The sequence below is a fragment of the Strongylocentrotus purpuratus genome, unplaced genomic scaffold (assembly GCF_000002235.5).
Source record: "Strongylocentrotus purpuratus isolate Spur 01 unplaced genomic scaffold, Spur_5.0 spur5_contig_845, whole genome shotgun sequence".
In the NCBI taxonomy this organism is placed as follows: Eukaryota; Metazoa; Echinodermata; class Echinoidea; order Camarodonta; family Strongylocentrotidae; genus Strongylocentrotus; species Strongylocentrotus purpuratus.
Window position 1 is genome coordinate 101,299 of NW_022145552.1, and position 18,702 is coordinate 120,000.

The window sequence follows — 18,702 nt, forward strand, 5'->3', positions numbered from 1 at the left end:
GTGTGGTGGGGGGGGGGGTGGGGGGGCACACTAGTCAAATACAAACAAAACTCATCGGCATTACTTGAAAATTATCTATATTACTCTACGGATTCGTCGATAATAACGCCGACGAAATATGAGAATAACGTTTTATAATTATAAACCAGGCATAATCTACAAGAAAAGAAAGAAAATAGAGGGGGTGTCAGGCGTGGTATGTGTGTTGTGAGTGTGTGTGAGCAAGTTCAAAAGGGTTGTGTCACGTCGATCATCATCATAATTCTTCATCATCTTCCACACTCCTCCCCTCTCTGTCATAAATATATTATGCCTATATAATGCTTAGATTCTCTATATTTTAATCTGAAGAAATATGATAACTTTATTAACTTCATACAAAGTATAACAAAATAACAAACATGCATGTTCAAAGCCGGGTTCAAAGGTGATGAGAAAGCAGTTAACATTTATGTGGTGGTTGTTGTTGTTGATAATAGTTTAATGGCGTTCATTCAGTATTGAATATATACGCCATATCTTCAGTTTTATAAGAAAATCAATTATATAAGAAAACTGAGAATAACGATTTGTAATGACATAATTAATTAGTCAGTAACGCTGTTTATTAGGAGTCTTTGGATGGTTTGCAACTTCGTGTTTCTGCTTTTTTATAAGTTTAATCTGGTCAGCCCGGTTTCGGTTGCATGGGAAACTAGCTTTGCCCCGATTTGAAACCCATTTGAAACAGGCTTCTCGGCTACTCGGCGTGAGTGCGCAGTAATCTTATTTTATAACGCACGGTGCCTATAGACCACTCAGAAACACAGAAAATAATAAAATTGAGACACATCGTACAGGGGCGCTCCTGAACCGAATTGCCAATCCATTCAAGTATCGGGTCGAACAAAATGTTATGCAACTCTTTGAAATTACATGGGCGTAGTTCTGTAATTGATACCTATTGTTCAGGGGGTGATCTATTCATTCACCCCCCCCCCTGAATAATAGGTATTACGTAAGGATTCAGTGGCGGATCCAGGGGGCCCGGGGGCCCGGCCCCCCTCCCCCTGCATGGGAAAAAAAGGGAAAAAAGGGGGGGGGGAGGAGGGGAAAAAAAGAAGGGGAAAAAAAAGGGGGGGAAAAAGAAGGAAAAAAAAGAAGGGTAATAAAAGGAGGGAAAAAGAGAGAGAGAGAGAGAGAGAGAGAGAGAGAGAAGAAAAAGAAGGGAAAGAGGAGAGAAAGGGAAAGAAAGAAGAGGAAGAAGAAAAGAAAAGGGGAAGAAGTGATGGGGGGCGAAAGAGCCTCGCCTCCCCCTCCCCCAATCAAAAAAATAAGAGAGAAGGAAGGAAATAGAAAGAAGGGGTATCAGTTGCTATTTTTCTGCCAACAAGTTGTTGATCGGGGTGGGGGTGGGGAAAAATGCCCTTGTCTCCCCCCGCCCCGCTAAAAAAAAGAGAGAAAGAAGGAAAGGGAAAAAAGGAGAGCTAAAAGGGACCGAAAAAAAAGGTGAAAAGAAGGGGAAATAGATCATTTGCAGTTAATCCCGCCAACAACGTGTGGAGAAGGGTGGGGGCCGAAATGACCTTGCCTCCCCTCCCCCCCCCCCCCCATCAAACCTTAAAGAGAGAGAAGGAAGGAGAGGGAAAGGGAAAGAAAAAAAGAGAAATAATAAAGGTAGGGGAGATCAGTTGCGATTTTTCCGCCAACAAAGTGTAGATCGGGGGGGGGGGGTACTGGCGTATTGATCGGGGAGGGGGCTCGGGGGAAATAAAATTTAAACGTGGTTTATTTCTAATTCCATTACGGTGGTTTACACAAGTCATGATGCTGAAATGACATAATTTTCCGAGATTTTTCCTCATTCTTTAGTAAATTATACTTTTTTTTATGCGTTTGTACGTTAACAGCCAGGCAAGAAATATGCTTCTTGAGATGCCTACATGTCAGGGCCCGCTGAACGGCGGGGATCGGGAGCCTCCAGCCCCCCCCCCCCCCCCAATTTGTTTTGGAAAAGCGTTTTAAGGAGAAATAAAAAGAAAGAGAGCAAGAAAGAAAAATAGTTAACTACCAGTGTCACAACAAATAAGGTAACAAAAATTGCTCATCTGACCGTAATTAAACGCCTAAACCCCCTGAGCTTCCTGGGGCTCTGCCCCCTGGACCCCACTGGATGCTAATCTGACGGTAATGTAATGCCTAAAACCCATGAGCTTCTGGGGGCTCCGCCCGCTGGACCTCACGCCAATCAGTGTCCTGCCAGTGTCACAAATAAGGTATAAAAATATGTTCATCTGACCGTAATCAAATGCCTGAAACCCCTTGGAATTCAGGGGTTTCCGCACCCTCGACCCCACCAGGGGCACTGAGGCGGGTCCCTGAATGCTTATCTGACCGTATTTTGCCTTCAACCCATGAGTTTCCGGGGGCGGACAAGGTATCAAAAGATGTTCATCTGACCGAAGGCGCGTAGCCAGGGGGCAGTGGGGGCGGCCCCAACCAAAAAAAAGCCGGCCAAAAGAAGAGAGGAGAGAAAAGAAAGAGGACGTATGAAGAAAAAGGAGCAGACAATTTTTTTGTTGAAATTTTTTGAAAACTGAATTCAGACGAGGATTATAATGAACCGTCTTCTTTCTCTAATGATATAATGAAACGTAAAAGCTTCCGAGCTTTGCTCGGGAGGATGAATTTAGACGAAGATTAAGAGTAAAAAACGGTACAACGAATCGTCTTCTTTCTCTAATGATTTAATGAAATGTAAAAGCTTCCGCGCTTCGCGCGGGAGGGGGCAAACTGTATTCAGACGAGCAGTCGCGTACGCAGGGGGGTGGGGGGGGGGGTTGAACCCCCCTTCGGTTTTTTTTATGTGTGTATGTTAGAGCAAACCCCACCCCACCCCCCTTGTGATTTTTTTTTTTTTTAAATTAAAAAACAAAAAATAAAAATAAAATTCTGCCAATGGCTGACCAAAAGAGGTGACCTTACCCCCCCCCCCCTGAACGGAACAAAATGTCAATTTTTCAAATTTCGAGACCCCCCCCCCCCCCCCCCCCCCCCAAAAAAAAAAAAAAAAAAAAAAAAAAAAAAAAAGTATGATTTTGATTGAAAATGGAATGGAAGTTAAAGATAGATTTATGCCTATGATTATTATAGTGGTACCTCTTATTCCTAGTTTTCCTTAGTTTTTAAGTAGATATTTCCTCTACCTATAGTTAGGCGATATAGGACCTAGTAATGAGACCGTTCGTTTTTGAGGTTTCATGTCGAGCAGTATAACATAAATACATATTATTGACAAGTTTATCTAGTGATCTTTCTTGGAGTTTTGGTGGCTCTGAAAAGAGCCGTTTGTAGTAAATGTGGCGAAGACCAATTTACTTGGAGGTGGTGTACTTGGTGACAGCCTTGGTGCCCTCAGAGACGGCGTGCTTGGCCAGCTCTCCGGGGAGGAGGAGACGGACAGCGGTCTGGACCTCACGGCTGGTGATGGTAGACTTCTTGTTGTAGTGGGCAAGACGGGAAGCCTCGGCGGCGATTCGCTCGAAGACATCGTTGACGAAGCTGTTCATGATAGACATGGCACGGCTGGAGATACCGGTGTCGGGGTGGACCTGCTTCAGAACCTTGTAGATGTAGATTCCGTAGCTTTCCTTCCTCTTTCGTCTCCTCTTCTTGTCACCGCTAGGCCTAGGGGCCTTAGCCTTCTTCGATCCCTTCTTTCCTACTCCGGTTGCAGATGATTTGGGTGGCATGATTGTAGTCTGAAGAATACAATATTGTGGCTGCCAAGTGGATCCCGACCGTATTTATATGCTGCGCTGGGATTCCGAACTTGGCGGGATATGCAAATTATGTGGACTTTGATCGCTGCGAGTTTGCAGCGTTCCGGCGCTCCTCAAAATAATTTATCATAAATTATTATAATCATCGACCGGTGAGCGGTATTGTTCGTGCACTGGCAGATTTCCACATAGTCTTGGGGCAGGTGCACTGGAGTATATCGTTAAAACATGAATGAATGAATACGATAATTGCAGACCCATGGGCTTGAGAACGGAATAGTACACACAATAATGCGCTTAACTATTATGTATAAAATATGTATAAACATGTATATAATTATATAGGCCTACTATCATTATTATTATTCAATACACACAATAATGCGCTATAACTATATGTATATACATGTATATGAATATATAGTAGCATTGTTATATATGCATATCAGTGTAAATGTACATATATATGTATATGTGTATATAATAATGTATCAGGAAATGAGAGAATAATACATAGTTGCTATAGCTTAAATCAAGAGACGGCTTTCTTCCAGAAGCTTTGGTATTCATTGTATTCAAGACTTTCCCAATGGCCTCCCTTTTGGAAAATTTTACATTGGCATTGGCATTGTAATAGTAGTCACTTTACGGAGATGACCTATTACAAATTGCCACAGAAATATTTCAACTGTTATAAAAAAATATACTTAGTATCATGTAAAGAAAAGTTATAAGGAATCCGAGTGGTGAAAACTGTTAAAAGTAACTAAAATCAGTGATACTATTTCCAATTTTCCATAGGTGTTAATAAAACAGAGCCAATCACATAGACCAGCGATACTCGGTTGAACCATGGACCTAATTTGTATTAGGTCCATGGTTGAACACAGCCAATGCACATTCTTTGTGCTTGTCAAACACTCAACAGAGTAAAATACACCCAAATTACATGATAGTTCAGCATTCACTTGCAATAATAAATAGTATCATTGCCGCTTTATTCAAATATTTAAATATATATATCAGTATTTCTATGATGATCACATAGATGCTCGATATATATGAATATAAATATATTTTCCTAAACAAAGTAATAAAGTGAAGTTTTTTCAAACGGAGTAACTGCTCGTACACTCATCTATATCAAGGGTCTGAATTCATACGACTACTAGGGGAATCCCCTCTTTAGAGTTTCGCGATGTCAGTCGTGCGGTAATGTCGACACGGGTTTCCTGACTCGTAAGACAAAGTCCTTGATCCTCCATTAAATGTAATTTCTAATTGTAATTGGGGAAGTATGGTGGCTCCTAAGGGACACGCAAACACGAAAATTTGGCGTATACCTATGCAACATTTTTTTTTGTTTTTAACGTCCAAGACGTGAAGAAAGAAAAAAAATGACGTATATACCTTTGTTTGGTCATTTTTTTCATTTTTTCTGTACTCAATGGTCCTGAAGGGAGAAAATATGAAACGCAGATGTGAATATTTGACGTGAATTTTTTTTCAGTAAGCTGAGCACCTACAAAGCACTCCAGCAAAGCATAGAGAGTCAATGGGGGGGGGGGGGGGGGGGGGGGGGGAACATTCCAGTTGTTCTATTTAGCCTGTTTGGGGGATATCAAATCACAATTTTGATATACCTTGTCTCTTTTTATTTGTATGTACATGTTCATATATATTTGCTTGTTCGGATGCTGTATCCCAAAATGGGGTGTCTAAGAAAACAAATCTAAAACCTTCTTTTGACATAAATTTTTTCACGGGAAGTATGCCGGCCATTTAAAGATTCTGGATTTTTTTTTTTTTTTTTTTTTGGTGGGGGGGGGGGGGGGTATTGCAATTTTTGTTCTTATTTGTCACACCTGGGAGAATATGTTACTCATAACAAGAATTGGTGGGATGGTGGTAGAGGTATTGTGGTTGTAGAGGTAGGTGATGATAGAGGTAGAGGTCGAGGTATGGTGGTGGAAGAGGTATGGACGGTGGTAGTGGTAGATGTAGAGTGGTGGTATATAGAGGTACGGTGATGGAGGTAGGGTGGTGATAGAGGTAGAGGTCGAGGTATGGTGAAGGAAGAGGTATGGACGGTGGTAGTGGTAGATGTAGAGCGGTGTTATATAGAGGTACGGTGATGGAGGTAGGGTGGTGATAGAGGTAGAGGTCGAGGTATGGTGGTGGAAGAGGTATGGACGGTGGTAGTGGTAGATGTAGAGTGGTGGTATATAGAGGTATGGTGGTGGAAGAGGTATGGACGGTGGTAGTGGTAGATGTAGAGTGGTGGTATATAGAGGTATGGTGGTGGAAGAGGTATGGACGGTGGTAGTGGTAGATGTAGAGTGGTGGTATATAGAGGTATGGTGGTGGAAGAGGTATGGACGGTGGTAGTGGTAGATGTAGAGTGGTGGTATATAGAGGTATGGTGGTGGAAGAGGTATGGACGATGGTAGTGGTAGATGTAGAGTGGTGGTATATAGAGGTACGGTGATGGTGGAGGTAGGGTGGTGGAAGAGGTATGGACGGTGGTAGTGGTAGATGTAGAGCGGTGTTATATAGAGGTACGGTGATGGAGGTAGGGTGGTGATAGAGGTAGAGGTCGAGGTATGGTGGTGGAAGAGGTATGGACGGTGGTAGTGGTAGATGTAGAGTGGTGGTATATAGAGGTATGGTGGTGGAAGAGGTATGGACGATGGTAGTGGTAGATGTAGAGTGGTGGTATATAGAGGTATGGTGGTGGAAGAGGTATGGACGGTGGTAGTGGTAGATGTAGAGTGGTGGTATATAGAGGTATGGTGGTGGAAGAGGTATGGACGGTGGTAGTGGTAGATGTAGAGTGGTGGTATATAGAGGTATGGTGGTGGAAGAGGTATGGACGATGGTAGTGGTAGATGTAGAGTGGTGGTATATAGAGGTACGGTGATGGTATAGGTAGGGTGGTGATTGAGGCAGAGGTAGAGATATGGTGGTGGTGACAGGTAGAGGTAGGTTTGTGGTAGGTCTAAATTCTTCCTCTCATTTAAATGAATTTTTGTGATCTGTCACGAACTCGACAAGTCTCGTTTATTATCCCATTGCGACTTATCTTGTGTGCATTGTATATACCCTAATGTACTCGCAAGCATGAATTATTTATATAATACTCTAACTTGATTAAACATCAAACTAAGACCCTTACAGGGAATGAAATTCAAAATGTTAGGCCCATTACGAGATATTTCTATGTACGTTATTCAAGTCTTTATTCGAGATACGCCTACCAACATCCCTCACGCCATCCATATCCTCTCTCTCTGATTCTCTCTCCCCTCTCTCTCTCTCTCTCTCTCTCTCTCTCTCTCTCTCTCTCTCTCTCCCTCTCTCTCTCATTGTCCCTGTCTATCTGTTCCTCCTTCTCTCTGCATTCTCTCTCTCTTTCTATCTCCCCCTCTTGTCTCTGCGTCTCTCTAGCTCTTCCACCTACGAATCCCTTCCTTCCTCCTTCGAATTTCCCTCTCGTCATCTCCCTCCCATCTTCAAGCTCTCGTACCTTCTCCCTTGGTCTTTCATTCTTCATCTTTATGTCATTCATTATCTTGTCTTATTTCATTCAACCTTTTTTAATACTCTTGGTCTCCTTCTTCTTCTTCTTCTTCTTCTTTTCATGGGTCTTCCTCTTATTGGAGGCCATTTTTTTTTTCTTTCTCAGTTCAATTTAATACAATTATTTATAAATGAAACATTTGATTTTGTTGATATATAGGTTTTAGCTCGCCCATGATCCGAGCTTCACCATTGTCATTATTTTGTTTATTTGAATGATAAAGTGACGTCATTTTATTTCTACTTTTTTCCCCCTCTTTTATTGTTGTTCCATTTTAGCATTGCATATTGGTCTCGAATGGCGGGAAATGTTTTTGAATGATTGATACACTTCACTATGCGTAAATTATTATTTGCTTGCGCTTTCTCATCAATGCAATTATCATTTTATGATCACCTACTTATCCTAATCATAGTAGAAAAAAATTCGCTTTTCAACAATTATACTTTAGCGGTGTTCGTGTTATGGCTCATCGAATGGATAATGATTCATTGCACTCCTGGTCTCCATGGTGATCATTCTGCTCATCTCATTTGTGTTTGTTACCAAATAATGGTTTCATTTAGGGGGGTATTTCATGTCTTTTTTTTTTTCTTTCGGGGGAGGGGGAGGGGACGGCCACAAGTAATACAAAATTAATCATATTATTTGTGTACGGTAGTAGATTCAGTGGAAATGATTATACAATATTTAGATTTGCACTGTTTGCCTAAATGAATTATGTAACAGAATGAATCCCCCGGACATAATGTCGATAATCAGAGTACATTGGTGAGCATTAACCAAACTTGCTCTATCACTACTTTGTATTTATTTAGTGTGTATCTTCTGTGTCTATATTTTGAATGTTTCTTCACAGAAAGACATTAAAAGTTTATTGAATACTTGGATAAAGCCATTAACCCATGGACATACAGAACAAACTACTGCTTGGAAATCGTCCCACTTTCCCAACCTTCTTCCAACCGCATTTAGCATTATTTGGTTCGAAAACATAATGCACAATCATAACAATGAATTCTCTCTTGTTAGGTGTAACACATGCTGTAAAAACAGCTTAATTTTAATAATGTCACAGCAACCAACAGCAAAGAAGGAATAAGAGTAAAGGAAAACGTTTTGCAACGAAAGTCATATTTCTAAATGAAATGTAGTCTTGACCGATGCTGAGCACATCGAGGCCTATATCATCCATACGAAAGCACTATAACATACCCTATTATCTGACTATTAGAATACTAGGAATTAATTTATGTTCATTATAATTAAATAAATATTCCAAATACAGATACATATTTTGCACTCTACAGTATACATAATATATTTAAATGAATCCCACTCAAACATTTAAATAAACTGATGAAGGTATATTTATGTTCACACCGTAAAGTGTATCAGAAGATTAGATCTTCGTCATCGTCAGTAATACCTATGAACAACACATTTGAATAAAAAAAAGTTATTAATATAATTATACTGAAATATTATGTACAAGTAGCGTATATGATTAACAAACAATTGATAGTGATTTTTTATACAAGTGTCTCTAATCGGTTTACTTACTTAGGTAAATAATTCGATAGCTTCTGCTGTTCATGCATTCTCAAAATTTTACGAGACTGCATTCAAATTCCGTACATATTGACATTGGGCTATTATAATGTTTCATGCTTTCGTGTGGCCAAGATATGAAACTCTTATTTATGAGTATGGACAGGATTGCAAGTATTTGAGCAAACATGATAATAGCCTATCACTTCAAGGAGTTTATATCATGCATACAGACTTGTTACTAACAATGTCTGAAAATTTCGGTTCGTATCTCGTGGTTTACATGGTTCCATTAATTTCATATTGGAAATCTAAACAGAATATAAAAGGAGCATATAAATTAAAAACAAAACCTCAACAAGACATAACATGAACAAGATAAGAACGTATCTTTTTCATCGTTCCTCTAAAACAACCCCGATAACTTCAGCATTAGCCTATATTCTAGAAAATATATGCTGCAATACGTAGAAATGTGACTTTCAAGCATTCTTCCTTTAAGATGAGTTCACATCGGCATAAGTTTATCTAAAGCGGGGCAGCTAGTGCCGGTATATACACAGTGTTGGAGAGCGAGAGATTGTAAAAGTCCGAAATTAAATATCCTACCAGCAATATTTACAACGCAATTTTTCTTAAATTTGTAGGCACACTTTGTGTAGTTGATCGAACCCCCCACTTTTATGACATCGAAAAACCTCGGCGTTTTAAAAAAATGACATATCTTATTGATTGATTGATTTTATTCGCCAAGCCTCAACATACAACAATATGTAAGAATAACAGATAAAAATTAAGTCAGCTTGAACAAACCCATGAAAGCTTATTTCCAGTGGGGTCCCCGACATATACACAATAGACCAGTTCACGGTTAGCACATTACTGCAATGACCCCGAATATCCACAGATCTTAAAACCATGAAGAGGTCCCACTTTGTATATTTTGAAATAATCACTCCTACAGCGATGGAGGTGCTATAGAAATAGCCTTTGTTTCCCCTTTTCAAAGAATACTTCCACCTGTGTATCATGGAGTGCACTGAATGTGCATGAATGTATAATGTTACATAACTTTCATGAGCACGAATCCAGTATTTCGTCTCCGTTAATTTCAAAATTTGTTCTGCAATGACCTTTATCTGCTCATGCTCAGACTACAACCGTGAACTGGCTTATTAATAAGTTAAAATCTTATTATTTACAGACAGATAAGAAAAAAAACTTATCAAAGATAATAATAACACAGAGCTCAGTGAATAAGCGCTGGTTGCCATTTATTCCACCCCCCCCCCCCCTCTCAAAAAAAAAAAATCTTCATCTGTCACATGATATATATACATATTCATTATCTTCAAGACTTTTCTCAATATATTCATGACCTGGCCCAAAGACTGAATATTTGAATTAAACTTATCGACTACAAAATGTTTACCTAGAGTTTATGCGTATCCGTCCAAGAAGAATTTTTCATTAAAGATATCGGAATCTCAAAAGATTTTTATTTTTTATTTTGTTATACTTACCATTAGAACAATACTAGTTCACCTTTACAGTGGATGAATGTACATTAATCTACGAATCTACGGTTCTAAAATATCACATCACTCAGATCGAGCAGTCAACTCCAGCATCTTCAGCGTGTCCGCAGTAGTGGTTGCCCCATCCGCCATTACTGCAATCAGTCAACCTGTATTCATTTCCCGAACAGCCGACATCATCGAGGTATATCGGGCCAGATCCCTGTCCGTATGTTGCACCACTCCTGGCTACACCAACATTGCCTGAGTATCCAAGCTGCCGACAAACTACCCTCGCATCAGAGTCATCCCAACCGTTATCACAGACTGTCCCCCATTGACCTTCATGGAAGCTGATCTCAACCCTGCCTTCATCTGAACTGTAACCGTCAACCAGCCGGAATAAGACCTCTATACAGTGCGTCCAAGAAAAAACGAAAACGAGAATTATCGATGTTTTATTAGAACTTAATCACAATTAATTTATAATTAATAAATGACACATATCTGTAAAACTTAGATCCTCCTCTTTCATTTGATGCAACTCATATGTTGCATATTTCACGCATGAGTGATTAAAATGAATTTGAAGAGAGGAAACCAAAGAGTCATTTGGCGGACGAAATCTACATTTCAAAGAGAAAATCACATTTCCAGAAAGTTGAGTATCTGCCCTTCCATATGACACCTCAGTCAGGAAAAATGAGCTAGGAATAACAAAGTTCTATTTGTTTAAAGTATTGATTGCATTTCCATAATTTTATTAAACGAATTCGTTTTCACTGGCTGCCGTACGTAGCAACAAACGGAATTAACAAAAGACTTAACTCCGTTTCATTGACAATCAGCCGTATTCGAAAGACATTATGCATGGGTGATTGTCAACGATAATTCTCGGTTTCGTTTTTTCTGGGACGCACTGTATAGTATGAGACTCTCCCAAAACAGTTACCCTATTTTACCCGTATGATTTCACCCCTCATTGCCAAAAAAAGGTCAAAAGCTCGACCGTATAGTCGTCGGGTTAGCCCCGAGAGTCCCCAAAACTAGCCCCAAAGCCGGGTCGACTTCATGCCATGTACCTCAATCTAAAATCTTTGCCAGTAGAAAGTAATGAGACTGAACATTACTTTAACACACACAAATAATATAAAAACAGACAAAATTTTCTTCGGTATGGGATGTCTGATGCCTCCTAAAAACTTGTATCAATTTTTCTTTTTAGGTTCAAGGACCACATTTTGTCATGAGAAAAAGTTGCGACTTTATTACAAAAGCATAAGAAGTGAAAAATAAATAATGGTTTTCTGCCCCCCCCCCCCCCCAAAAAAAATGCTCTGGTTCTAGTTTAGACAAAGTGTGCGATTAAAGATTAAGTTGAGTTCTGGTCATGCGATTGCATTGTGAAAGAAACGGTGTGGAATCGATCAGAAAAGGTTAATCATCTAGCATATGTAAATATGGTGTGTACTGCAAGGTTCTTGAGTCATTAAAATGATAAAAAATTTGGCCCAGTCTCGGTAAAGTTACAAACACTGTACACAGAAATACGTATATGGAACTGCACGAACATGTGGCGTAAAAATCCGTCCCGATTTTTATGCTGTTACATGCCATATTTAGAATATTAAGACATTTGAAGAGCCATGCTTTTCAGGGAACATTAATTGTTATCTGATGTTCTTCTACACTTGCATAATGACAATGATAACGCTCACAAATTATTTTTCACCTTTTCCCAGAACTCAACTTCTCTTTAAGTCGAAGAAGAAGTCCCCATGAAGATATTAGGAGCTCTCTGCATCAGTGTTGAAGATATTTACACAAAATATTGGAAAGATAAGTTCGCCTATACATTGGGAAAATGTACATGTATCTACGAACGGGGGTTCTTTGTTTCTACAAGAAAAGGCACTGTAAATATCCTAAGTTTCAGTGGTCGCAACCTACCTCCACAGTAAACTCCAGCATCTTCATCGTGTCTGCAGTAGTGGTTGCCCCATCCGCCATTACTGCAATCAGTCAACCTGGATTCATTTCCCGAACAGCCGACATCATCGAGGTATATCGGGCCAGATCCCTGTCCGTATGTTGCACCACTCCTGGCTACACCAACATTGCCTGAGTATCCAAGCTGTCGACAAACTACCCTCGCATCAGAGTCATCCCAACCGTTATCACAGACTGTCCCCCATTGACCTTCATGGAAGCTGATCTCAACCCTGCCTTCATCTGAACTGTAACCGTCAACCAGCCGGATTTTTCCCTCAATTTCATCTTTCAAAACAATAAAACGAAGGAATAAGACCTCTATACAGTGCGTCCCAGAAAGAAAAAAACGAAAACGAGAATTATCGATGTTTTATTATAACTTAATCACAATTAATTTATAATTAATAAATGACACATATCTGTAAAACTTAGATCCTCCTCTTTCATTTGATGCAACTCATATGTTGCATATTTCACGCATGAGTGATTAAAATGAATTTGAAGAGAGGAAAACAAAGAGTCATTTGGCGGACGGAATCTACATTTCAAAGAGAAAATCACATTTCCAGAAAGTTGAGTATCTGCCCTTCCATATGACACCTCAGTCAGGAAAAATTAGCTAGGAATAACAAAGTTCTATTTGTTTAAAGTATTGATTGCATTTCCATAATTTTATTAAACGAATTCGTTTTCACTGGCTGCCTGCCGTACGTAGCAACAAACGGAATTAACAAAAGACTTAACTCCGTTTCGTTGACAATCAGCCGTAGTCGAAAGACATTATGCATGGCTGATTGTCAACGAAACGGACTTAAGTCTTTTGTCAACTCTGCTAGTTGCTACGGCAAGCAGCCAGTGAAAACGAATTCGTTTGATAAAATTATGGAAATGCAAGCACTACTTTAAACAAACAGAACTTTGTCATTCCTTGCTCATTTTTCCTGATTGAGGTGTCATAGAAAAGAGCAGAAACTCAACTTTTCAGAAATGTGATTTTTCTCTTTGAAATTTAAATACCGTCCGCCCAATGACTTTTTGGTTTCCTCTCTTCAAATTCATTTGTTATCACTCATGCGTTAAATATGCATCAAAGGAGTTGCATCAAACGAAAGAGAAGGGTCTAAGCTTTCCAAATTATGTGTCATTTATTAATTATAATTGTGACTAAGTTATGATAAAACGTCGATAATTCTCGGTTTCGTTTTTTCTGGGACGCACTGTATAGTATGAGACTCTCCCAAAACAGTAACCCTATTTTACCCGTATGATTTCACCCCTCATTGCCAAAAAAAGGTCAAAAGTTCGACCGTATAGTCGTCGGGTTAGCCCCGAGAGTCCCCAAAACTAACTCGAAAGCCGGGTCGACTTCATGCCATGTACCTCAATCTAAAATCTTTGCCAGTAGAAAGTAATGAGACTGAACATTACTTTAACACACACAAATAATATAAAAACAGACAAAATTTTCTTCGGTATGGGATGTCTGATGCCTCCTAAAAACTTGTATCAATTTTTCTTTTTAGGTTCAAGGACCACATTTTGTCATGAGAAAAAGTTGCGACTTTATTACAAAAGCATAAGAAGTGAAAAATAAATAATGGTTTTCTGCCCCCCCCCCCCAAAAAAAAAATGCTCTGGTTCTAGTTTAGACAAAGTGTGCGATTAAAGATTAAGTTGAGTTCTGGTCATGCGATTGCATTGTGAAAGAAACGGTGTGGAATCGATCAGAAAAGGTTAATCATCTAGCATATGTAAATATGGTGTGTACTGCAAGGTTCTTGAGTCATTAAAATGATAAAAAATTTGGCCCAGTCTCGGTAAAGTTACAAACACTGTACACAGAAATACGTATATGGAATTGCACGAACATGTGGCGTAAAAATCCGTCCCGATTTGTATGCTGTTACATGCCATATTTAGAATATTAAGACATTTGAAGAGCCATGCTTTTCAGGGAACATTAATTGTTATCTGATGTTCTTCTACACTTGCATAGTGACAATGATAACGCTCACAAATTATTTTTCACCTATCCCCAGAACTCAACTTCTCTTTAAGTCGAAGAAAAAGTTTCCATGAAGATATTTGGAGCTCTCTGCATCAGTGTTGAAGATATTTCCACAAAATATTGGAATGATAAGTTCGCCTATACATTGGAAAAATGTACATGTATCTACGAACAGGGGTTCTTTGTATCTACAAGAAAAGGCACTGTAAATATCCTTAGTGTGAGTGGTTGCAACCTACCTCCACAGTAAACTCCAGCATCTTCAGAATGATCGCAGTTGTGGTTGCCCCATCCGCCATTACTGCAATCAGTCAACCTGGATTCCTTTCCCGAACAGCCGACATCATCGAGGTATATCGGGCCAGATCCTTGTCCGTATGTAGCACCACCCGTGGCTACACCAACATCGCCTGAGTATCCAAGCTGTCGACAAACTACACTCGCATCAGAGTCATCCCAATCGTCATCACAGACTGTCCCCCATTGACCTTCATGGAAGATCTCAACCCTGCCTTCATCTGAGCTGTAACCGTCAACCAGCCGGATTCCTCCCTCAATTTCATCTTTCAAAATATATAGAACGAAGGAATAAGACCTCTAGTATGAGACTGTCTCAAAATAGTCACCCATTTTACCCGTAAGGATGTTGCGTTACGATGGTCGCTGAAGAGTGACGTGTTTTTCGGGAGCTCCCTTTTTCGCACCCCTAGCTACGTGGCAGAAAGAAAAATCATCCCACTCAATCTTCGAAGCGGGACCTCAACTGGGACTATCGGGACAGATCCCTGTCAGCTCGCATCTTCCGACACTCCAACCAACCCCGCCCCTTCAGACTTTGAAGTACAATATTTGTTCGGAAAGGAATTTCTGACATTCGTTCAATGCTTTCTAATTTTGAGGAAGCTCTAGCCTTCCAAGATGCTCGTACTACAGAGTTATAGAAGATTACCCCACTTGAGAAGAAGGGGAATGACTTAGTAGCCTGCATTTTTTACCCATGAAACCCGTCTGCAGATGGCAGAGTTAGCTGAAAATAAACTGAAACGTTTTTCTCGGAGAAACAACTTTAGATTGTCGGAGTACCTTATTACCCTAATGAGAATGCTATGGATGTCCCAAAAGATTATCTCAAGAGATATTTCGGTACGGAAAACCCACAAATTGAACGTGCCCATCGAGACGGCCCCCAAGACAATTGATTATGTCGTTTTCCAGCAGAGAAAAAAGCTAGAAAGTTAGAAAATATACGTCAAAGACGATTTTGACAAAGAAGGATAGAGAAGAGAAGAAGAAATGGCTGAAGGAAGTCATCAATGCTGCGTTTCTTTCCGGAACGCGTTATCATTTCTTTGCCGGAATATGGCATTTATAATTTTGTTTTTGGTGATAATTATTTATTTTTCGTGTTTTTTGATAATTGTATTCTGTTTAAAAAAAAAATCAAAAAATCTCTAATTTCATTATTATTATTTTTTTAATAAATTTATGATAAGTTAAAATTCATGCGTCCGGTAATAACCGGACGCATGATTTTGCCATGCATCCGGTAAATCTGTAAAATAACCAATTTTTTTTGTATTTTTGACAATTTTGGGGGCCCCATTTTATAAAGCAGATGATGCACAGGTTTAATTTGTGGGTCGGTGGAATTGTGTGCACGCGGTACCTTTGAATTTGGTCTACAACCCACACGGCTGCGCCTCGTGGGCTCAAACCATTCAAAGGTACCTTGTGCACACAATCCCTACCGACGCACTCAAACCTGTGCATCATTTGTAATACTGGACAAAATCATCACATAATATTACATTCCTAGCTGTTGACGCCTGAGTGGCTGCCGAGAACATTATGATGATGCTACACGTTGTAGCAAAGTGAAATTAAATAGAGAAAGAGAGAGAGAGAGGCATGCATGGAGAGACGGCAAGATAAAATTGGAGAGAGAGAAGGGAAGTAAGAAAACATGCAAAATAGAAATCGAGAGAGAAAGAAAAGGCGAAGAGAGAGAGAGAGAGGGGGGGGGGGGGGAGAGAGAGCGAGAGAGAGAGAGAAGAGAGAGAGAGAGAGAAGGGACGTGAGAAACAATATACAATATAAATCGAGAGAGAAAGAAAAAGTTAAGAGAAAGAGAGAGCGCGCGAGAGAGAGAGAGAGAGAGAGAGATTAAGTTTTCTTACGGGTAGTTGTGGTAGGATGTGAGGTGGCGGATTCCGTGGTGGACATCGTTGTGGTGTCTTGTGTTGTAGTTGATTCTGAAGAATAAATGAGATATAAAACACCTGATGATACAATCTGGGGGCAAAATACATTTATTTTCTTATTAATCAAACTTTAACAATTATTACTGGACAAATCACCACATACTATTGAAGTCCTAGCTATTGACGTCTGAGCGGCTGCAGAGAACATTATTATGATGCTTCACGTTGTAGCAAAGTAAAAGTGAAATAGAGAGAGAGAGAGAGAGAGAAAGAGAGAGAGAGAGATTAATTTTTCTTACGAGTAGTTGTGGAAGGATGTGAGGTGGCGGATTCCGTGGTGGACATCGTTGTGGTGTCTTTCTCTATTTTACTGGACAAATCATCACATGATATACTATTTCTAGCTTTTGACGCTTAATTGGCTGCCGAGAATGATGCTACAGTCACGTTGTAGCAAAGTGAAATTAAAATAGAGAAAGAGAGAGAGAGAGAGAGAGGTGTGTAGAGACGGCAAGATAAATTGGTGAGAGAGAAGGGAAGTAAGAAAACATGCAAAATAGAAATCAAGAGAGAAAGAAAAGGCGAAGAGAAATAGATAGATAGAGAGATAGATAGATAGAGAGAAAGAAAGAGAGAGAGAGAGAGAGAGAGAGAATGAGGGTTAATGACTAAAATGAGAAAATAGTAAACGGAAAGGTTGAGTATGGTGAGAGAGAGAGAGAAAAGAGAGAAAAGAGAGAGAGAGAGAGAGAAAAAAGAGAGAGACAGAGGGGGGGGGGGGGGGAGATAGAGAGAGAGAGAGATAGGGAGAGAGATATGGTGTAAATGAAGTTTTATTACCAGTAGTTGTGGTAGGATGTGAGGTGCGGGATTCCGTTGTGGACATCGTTGTGGTGTCTTGTGTTGTAGTTGATTCTGAAGAAGAAATATGATATATACACCTGATAATACAACCTTGGGGCAAAATACATTTATTTTTCATTTTGTCAAACTTTAACAAATCTTACTGGACAAATCATCACATAATATTGAATTCCTAGCTTTTGACTCCTGAGTGGCTTCCGAGAACGATATGATGCTACACGTTGTAGCAGAGTGAAATTAAAATAGAGAAAGAGAGAGAGAGAGGCATGGAGAAACAGTCAGATAAAGTTGGAGAGAGAGAAGGGAAATAAGAAAACATGCAAAATAGAAATCGAAAGAGAAAGAAAGGGCGAAGAGAGATAGAGAGAGAGAGAGAGAGAGAGAGAGTGAGAGAGAGAGAGAGAGTGTGTGTGTGTGTGTGTGTGAGAGAGTGAGGGTTAATTACTAAAATGAGAAAATTGTAAACGGAAAGGTTGAGCATGGTCAGAGAGAGAGAGAGAGAGAGAGAGAGAAAAGAAATAAAAGAGAGAAAAGAGAGAGAGAGAGAGAGAGAGAGAGAGAATGAGCGTTAATGACTAAAATGAAATAATTGTAAACGGAAAGGTTGAGTATGGTGAGAGAGAGAGAGAGAAGAGAGAGAGAGAGAGAGAGAGAGAGAGAAAAAAAGAGAGAGAGATATGGTGTAAATGAAGTTTTCTTACGAGTAGTTGTGGTAGGATGTGAGGTGGTGGATTCTGTGGTGGTCATCGTTGTGGTGTCTTGTGTTGTAGTCGATTCTGGAGAATAAATAAGATATGAACACCTGATAATTACTATCCAGGGGCAAAATACCTTCTTTCTTTTTTTCATTTTTGCCAAACGTTGACAAATCTTACTGTACAAATCATCACATGTTATTCAATTCCAAGCTTGTGACGCCTGAGTGGCTGCCGAGAACAATATGATGCTTCACGTTGTAGCAAAGTGAAATTAAAATAGCAATCGAAAGAGAGAGAAAAGGCGAAAAGAGATAGATAGAGAGAGAGAGAGAGAGAGAGAGAGAGAGAGAGAGAGAAAGAGTGTGTGTGTGAGAGTCTGATAGAGTGAGGGTTAATGACTAAAATGAGAAAATTGTAAACGGAAAGGTTGAGCATGGTCAGAGAGAGAGAGAGAGAGAGAGAGAGAAAGAGAGATGGTGTAAAAAGTTTTCGTACGAGTAGTTGTGGTAGGATGTGACGTGGTGGATTTC

At 39.8% G+C, this 18,702-nt stretch overlaps 3 protein-coding genes across 3 annotated transcripts in view; all 3 read right to left on the reverse strand.

Annotated features, from left to right (window-relative positions):
- Nucleotides 1–3,341: 3,341 nt before the first annotated feature.
- Nucleotides 3,342–3,731, reverse strand: LOC115926723 (late histone H2B.L3-like). The gene has a single exon (XM_030991921.1). It carries the CDS (start codon nt 3,729–3,731, stop codon nt 3,354–3,356), a length of 378 nt encoding a protein of 125 aa, XP_030847781.1. The 3' UTR covers nt 3,342–3,353.
- A 1,889-nt stretch (nt 3,732–5,620) lies between these two features.
- On the reverse strand, nt 5,621–7,314 carry LOC115926410 (extensin-1-like). Its single transcript, XM_030991099.1, has 2 exons — nt 7,222–7,314; nt 5,621–6,796 (listed from the first exon to the last, which is right to left on the reverse strand). Exons 1-2 carry the CDS (start codon nt 7,312–7,314, stop codon nt 5,621–5,623), a joined length of 1,269 nt encoding a protein of 422 aa, XP_030846959.1.
- Nucleotides 7,315–10,497: 3,183 nt separating this feature from the next.
- Nucleotides 10,498–18,702, reverse strand: part of LOC584672 (deleted in malignant brain tumors 1 protein-like) — an 11,384-nt gene continuing 3,179 nt past the window's right edge. Inside the window, exons 3-8 of the mRNA XM_030991109.1 lie at nt 18,176–18,250; nt 17,451–17,525; nt 16,587–16,661; nt 14,649–14,972; nt 12,360–12,686; nt 10,498–10,820 (exon numbers count right to left, since the gene is read on the reverse strand). Of these exons, the coding sequence (XP_030846969.1) occupies nt 10,498–10,820; nt 12,360–12,686; nt 14,649–14,972; nt 16,587–16,661; nt 17,451–17,525; nt 18,176–18,250 (1,199 nt within the window). The remainder of the gene's footprint in view (nt 10,821–12,359; nt 12,687–14,648; nt 14,973–16,586; nt 16,662–17,450; nt 17,526–18,175; nt 18,251–18,702) is intronic.

Coding starts and splice junctions, on each gene's coding strand:
- LOC115926723 (XM_030991921.1), bottom strand. CDS start 3,731: ATGCCACCCAAATCATCTGCAACCGGAGTAGGAAAGAAGGGATCGAAG.
- LOC115926410 (XM_030991099.1), bottom strand. CDS start 7,314: ATGAAGAATGAAAGACCAAGGGAGAAGGTACGAGAGCTTGAAGATGGG. Junction 6,797..7,221: donor AAGGAGGAAGGAAGGGATTC/GTAGGTGGAAGA, acceptor AGTTCGTGACAG/ATCACAAAAATTCATTTAAA.